We start from the raw sequence: 6270 nt of genomic DNA on the forward strand, positions 1-6270 counted from the left end.
TCAGGCCAGCGGGCGGGGGGGGGCGGGCAGTTAGGGGCAACCAGGCTGGCAAGAGGAGCAGTGAGGGACGATCAGGCCAGCACGCAGAGGCAATGAGGGGCAATCAGGCCAGCAGGGGGAGGCAGTTAGTGGCAACCAGGCAGGCAGGCAGGTGAGCGATTAGGAGCCAGCGGTCAAGGATTTTGAGAGGGATGTCCCTCAAGGGGTCCCGGATTGGAAAGGGTGCAGGCTGGGCTGAGAGGATCCCCCCCTTCCCCATGCACGAATTTTGTGCACCAGGCCTCTAGTATTTGAATAAGCTGGTTCCTTAAGAGCTTATCAAGTATGTTGCTGCCCTATTGTACTGGGTGTTTCTATCACAATGGGAATGTGTAACTCATGGCATTTCCAGGACTGCTGCAGCAGTGGAAAGTTCTCATCTAAATGAAGCACTCTTGATTCAACTTGCATAGGCTTCAAACTACTTAAAGTCCTTTTTGGTTTAGACAGGTTAATTAACAAATGAATAAATGAATGGGATTTCGAACCTATCACCAGGCATTGCATTATGTAGAATTGTCCAAACATTTAAAAAAAGGTTATACTAGAAAACCAACTTAGTACACAATTTAAAGAGAAAAATTTTTTATTGCAATATAAAATGCACTTATAAAATGTCCACAGAAGACGTAATTCTTCAATGCTATATAAATTTATTGGGAATATGTTATTCACCTTCTATTGTTATGATGACACCACCTAAAATATACTGTAAACGATGAGTTACACTCTATAACAAATGCATCACTGATTTTTCAACAATCATTGGTTTAATAATAATTAGTTTTAAGACTCTATAATCACATCTATATTCTGGAATGTTCATTTACTTTCATGTAGTGTAGTGGAATTTAGAGTATAATTGCACATGGATAGTACAGAAAAACATTCACTGCTAAATTATTTTATGACAGGTTAACAATCTTCCTGACTAAAAACAACAGCTTCAGGATTCTCAATGCAGGAATTTGTGTGTATATTGTGTCTATGTGTGCACCCATGAAACAACTTAAAATATATCTTTAGTAAACAAGTGCAACATTACTGTTGATTATTTTGCACAAACATAATAGTCTGATTAATTGTAAACAAACAAAACCCCACACAAATACTTATTTAATTCTAGGAAAAAAATCTGTCAACCTATAATTACTCTAATATGCTTTACTCAAACACACATCGAATTTCTGAAAGGTGCATATATTACCTTAGGTAATAATGTGTAAAAGTGAGTGTTTTGTATTTTATACTATGAAATGTGCATTTCTGATATTGTTTTATGCAGCATAAAATTTAGATCAAAAAATTCTAAATTCTGGATCCCCACAGTTCATTTAGAAAACACCTCCAAGTTATGGCTCTCGCAGCAGGTTTAATAGATTAAACATGATGAAGTGTTCTAGCTCCCTCTATTTCAAGTATCAAAGAAAAATGAGGCTCAAAATCTCTGTAGGTTGTAGATAAAAATGCAAAGCTTTGGAAAAGTTAAATGTGTCTTGAAATAAGATAAAAATTGAAACAAGATTCTTTAGTGTTCATCTGTGTTAGGCCAAGTACTGGGACTTTAAAACAGTTTGGTTAAATCTGAATATTTGCTCAAAAATGATAGAGAACACAATTTTCCTATAAATATATGGTTTTGTAGAGAAATCAATCTTGATGTTTTCAGTATTACTGACTTTAAATATTTGCTTTGGAATTATATTAATACTATGATATTACATTCAATTGAACGTAAATATTTGGCCTCACACTACTTACAATGAAATGACTTATTTTTGAAATAGAAATTTTTTTAAAGCATTAGAAAGAGAATTTACTAAAGCTGTATAAACATGTCTTTCAATGACATGAGAAATCCTGCAGTACAGAAAATATCTTGTACCCTTAAGGTTTCAGAGTGAGCTGATCTTTTGAAATTTTAATGCCATTTTAAAAACCAAAAAGTGAAATAGAAGACTGCTGCAAGAAAGCACTGTTTCTAAAAGTTGCAAACATGATCCCACTCTGAGAGTTCGCCTGCTCCTCAAAGTAAGCAACTTTCCACCTCTTCTTAGGCACACTAATCTTCAGCTTAGAAAATAATCTAACCTGATTCTTTTTTTTCTTTATTGATTAAGGTATTACATAATCCTTAAGTAGTATGAATATTTTAAGGCCTTTCTCCCTTAAAGAAAAAATTTTGTCTCACTAAAGAGTAATAGGAAGTACATCTTACTTTCAGACATTAGACTTTCTGGAATTGGCCCAACTGTACAAAACTTGAAGAATTCTGTGACAGTGTGGAATCATCACTCTGAAAACAGTGTGACAAAATTAAACATCACTATATTGAACCCTTTTCTAGCTTTAACTCAAAAATAGAAATCATGAGACTTCTATAACATTAATTTTAAAAACACACAGAAGTGAAAAGTGCTATTTTTCAAAAAGTTCAAATTTTTTCTCTACTACATATCAACATGGAATGATTTTAGTTCTCCTGTACTAAAAGTTGGACTTTTAAAAAACTAGTATTGTAACACTTAATATAATGATATTAATCAGTAGTGGCTTCAGTTTCAGCTGGACCCCTAATTAGTCTTCGAATTCCCCTTTTTCCTGCAGGACCTTTAGGTTTTGCAAAACTTTGCTTATGTGCGTGCTGCTTAGGGTGTACTTCTTCATAAAGGAAGTCCGCAGTCAGCTCATCCCCATTGTCTATCTCAATCTATAAGAGAAGAAATCAATAAAGAATAATGCAAAATGAAAAGTACACCATGCAAACCTTAATGAGCACTTGAAATGTGGCTAGTGTTATTCAGAAACTAAATTTTAAATTTTATTTAATTTTAATTTATATTAAAATTTAAGTAGCCACATATAGTTTGTGGCTACATATTAGAGAGTATAGATCTATAGGGAGACGGATCATGATAGGAGTGGAGGAGATCCTAAGGATTTATGATGAGAACAAGGAAACACTTTTATTTATAAATCACAATACATCATGAACTACATGCAAAGGCAATACAAATCTAGCAAAAACTGAAAAACTTTTAAATAAATAGGTAGGCATTAGATAACTATTGATAAGATAAATAAGTAGGTAGGTAATTACCTTTCTAATGACATCCATTTGTAGTTGTCTTTCTACAATTTCTAGCAGAGGACTCTTGCAGCTAGAATACAGCATCCGTTCTCTAATACTGCATGTATATCCAGGCATTGAATAAATAAAAACTGTGTTAAAAAATAACAATAAATACAATTAGCAGCATATCAATTAAAGCAAATACTAAACCTCATAAGCCTTCTGGGCAAGAAATAAGTAACATGTTAAAAACAATGTGTCACATACCTATGGACTCCAAATAGTCTCCTTCATGAGAATGTTTATACAGAAAGAAATGGTAACGTGCTGAATCCTTGGGAATCCTCTTTGGCAAATCTTTTAGTTCTGTATTTGTTGTGTTGGCCAAAATTATTATTTCATTTTTTATGTCTATTTCCTGTCAATAAGAAACAAAGTATACTCATTAAAACAGATACAAAGATATTTAAAAATGATAATTAAAATACTAGGAGATAAGGGAAACATACAGGTTTAACTTTTTCACATGAGTGTATTATATATTGCTTTTATAGTTGAAAAATACGGGTAAGAATAATCAAGAAGCAAATAAAACAAATAAAAAGTTGGAAAATCTATTAAAAATAGACCTTCTCTAAGCCATAAGCTACCAAAAAGAGCAGTCATTTCATAATAATCATTATATGTCTTACCAATTGCACATAGTTGAGCTGTCTGTTACTCAATTTTTCCAAAGCTTGAAAAGCTTCTCGAGAAATAGGAAATGCCACTCCTTGCAGTGTTTGATGCTTAGTGTCCACACTCACGTCAGTCTGTACCTAAGTATGACAGATTTAATGTGCGGATAAATTTTCAGCATTAAGCAGTGTCATATGGCAGATATAACAAAACCCCACTTCTATAAAGTGCCATTCCACCCTTGCCCATTTCAATGTAATTAAAATGAACACTTAAAACACTACCAACTTAAAAAGCAAGTAATTTTTCACATTTGTTAATGTCCTGCTAGCACTTTGTCAACATGCACAGTGCATGACACATCTTTATGAAAATGTGGGGAGTGAATGTAAGTGTTAATGGGGTTTTAGGGGTTTTTATTTGTTTGGCACAACTGCAGTGAGCTACATAAGCTCTCTGAAGTGTCTTCATATTACACCTTTAATTATCAAATTTTACTTGATAAGATTTATGGACAGTAATATATATATATATATAAAGTATGTATAGAGCTTTATTTTGTTCTGCTAGACATAAAATGTAACACAAATACCATGCACTGAATTCAAAGGAGTACACACAGTATACAAAGACACACACACAGCTCAACAAAGTATACTACTGCAGAAGTTCCAGATTCAGAGCTTTCATTACTAAGAACATGGGTATACATGTACTGGAAGAAGAGTACTTCAAGAAAGCTTTCAATGCATGTTTAAGACTTTTATACTCAATAACTGATAGCTTATATAGGGTCTCATTTGCAGTGTTGCAACAAAAAATCAAAAAGAAGTTTTACTTTAAAAAAAAATGAATGGAGATTCTACAGCATAAATGATATTGGATAATGAAAACATTATAGAACATGTGCAAATGCATACCCCAATATGATCCTCTGGGTTCTGATTGCAAGGAATAAAACAAACTATCAAACTTGTAAAAAAAAAAAAAAATCACATAAACGTACCTACTCAAGTTACCTGAGTTAATATAAAAATAGATCCTTGCTATCAGGTTAAAGAATATTCAATCGCTTTCCAGACTTATTCCTATTACTCTGTTAGTCAGACTAATGAATATTAGTTTCTGCTACTTGTTCTTTTTTTTTTTACTTGCTCTTTTCTATAAATTCCAGTAGAAATACAGTAGCTTTTCTAACTTCTAATTAGAATGGATACAGTAAACACATTAAAAAATGATAAACAATAATATGGAATTTATTAACTCAAATATGCTAAATAAGTATATACATATAAACACCATCTAAGTAGTGTTCACAGAAGTTAAATTTATAGAGCTTCTAGAACTCCTTAACATCCTTTAGCATTTGTATTTTATTCTCTTTAGTCATCACTATTCCCTAACATAACATAAAAAAAAAAAAAACCTGCTTTAGGGAAACTCAGTAGATACAGTATTCTCTGCACTAAATGGGTAACATACACTTTTCCCATTATTTAGTATCTAAAGTACAAAGTTAAAAACAGTTGTGCTTCCAACAGGAAGATTTACTATTCTGTCACATACATTATAAAGACAAAACAACGCTATTTATGAAAATGACGTGAAGTTTAATATTCACTTTTAACCTTTTTCCTGAAAACACATTGAGCATAGTCTTGTCTCTAAACTAAACGGAATAATGTAAGCCACCTAACCTATTTATTGTCTAGTTATCACTTAAAAGCTTGCAATGGTTTCAAAATGGCAACTTACCTCATTAATTTTAATCTGTCGTAATTCTTCCTCAGCTGCAGTCAATGGGGCAGGAGAGGATTGTGACAGCAAGTATTTTTTATATCCATGTAATGATACATCTTCCTATAAAAAAAGAAATGCACTACTATTAGTTATTCTCTGGAAGTCACACCTCAGTGAGGTTACTCAGAACAAATTGTCAGTTTAACAGAAAAGAAAATGTTTTCACTGAAATAAAACTATCAAGAATTTTACTATTTTTCCTTATTTTTTAAATTCTCTATTCTACAGGTTTCAAATTTAAGGGGAGAATCTACTCTTCACTTCCTAAAGTTTTATAATGACCAAGTCTTTTTATGAGTGTGCTGGTGGTGATGGCCAGCCACATGATGAACCAGTCACGCTGTAGTCCAAAGGACAATTCTCATTAACCTGCTGGGGAAGCCTGCCCTGTAATTATTTAACAATCAACATATCCAGACTATGAATTCTTATTATAATGACATAATTTCTCTATAATCATTCATAGAGAATAATAAAAGTTCTTATTTCAAAGAAAAAAATATTCCAGAAGTCTACTTTTTATCAAAATTTTGTGGTTTGGAAGACTGAGGACAGAATTAAAAAACTAGGCCATTTTACAATTAATGATGAATAAGCAAAGTAATCCATTTAATCTTGTATTCTATACAACAGATTATATTACTTTCTAAACCAGAAAAAAGGTCTAGACAACAAAACCT

The 6270-nt window shown here is 32.6% G+C and overlaps 1 protein-coding gene across 1 annotated transcript in view; it reads right to left on the reverse strand.

The window, feature by feature from the left end:
- Positions 1–607: 607 nt before the first annotated feature.
- TWF1 (twinfilin actin binding protein 1) overlaps positions 608–6270 on the reverse strand; it is a 10588-nt gene continuing 4925 nt past the window's right edge. Inside the window, exons 5-9 of the mRNA XM_014529574.1 lie at positions 5546–5650; positions 3805–3930; positions 3380–3530; positions 3140–3261; positions 608–2749 (exon numbers count right to left, since the gene is read on the reverse strand). Coding sequence (XP_014385060.1) covers positions 2579–2749; positions 3140–3261; positions 3380–3530; positions 3805–3930; positions 5546–5650 — 675 coding nt within the window. The 3' untranslated portion in view covers positions 608–2578. The remainder of the gene's footprint in view (positions 2750–3139; positions 3262–3379; positions 3531–3804; positions 3931–5545; positions 5651–6270) is intronic.

Source organism: Myotis brandtii, unplaced genomic scaffold (assembly GCF_000412655.1).
Source record: "Myotis brandtii unplaced genomic scaffold, ASM41265v1 scaffold686, whole genome shotgun sequence".
Taxonomy (NCBI): domain Eukaryota; kingdom Metazoa; phylum Chordata; class Mammalia; order Chiroptera; family Vespertilionidae; genus Myotis; species Myotis brandtii.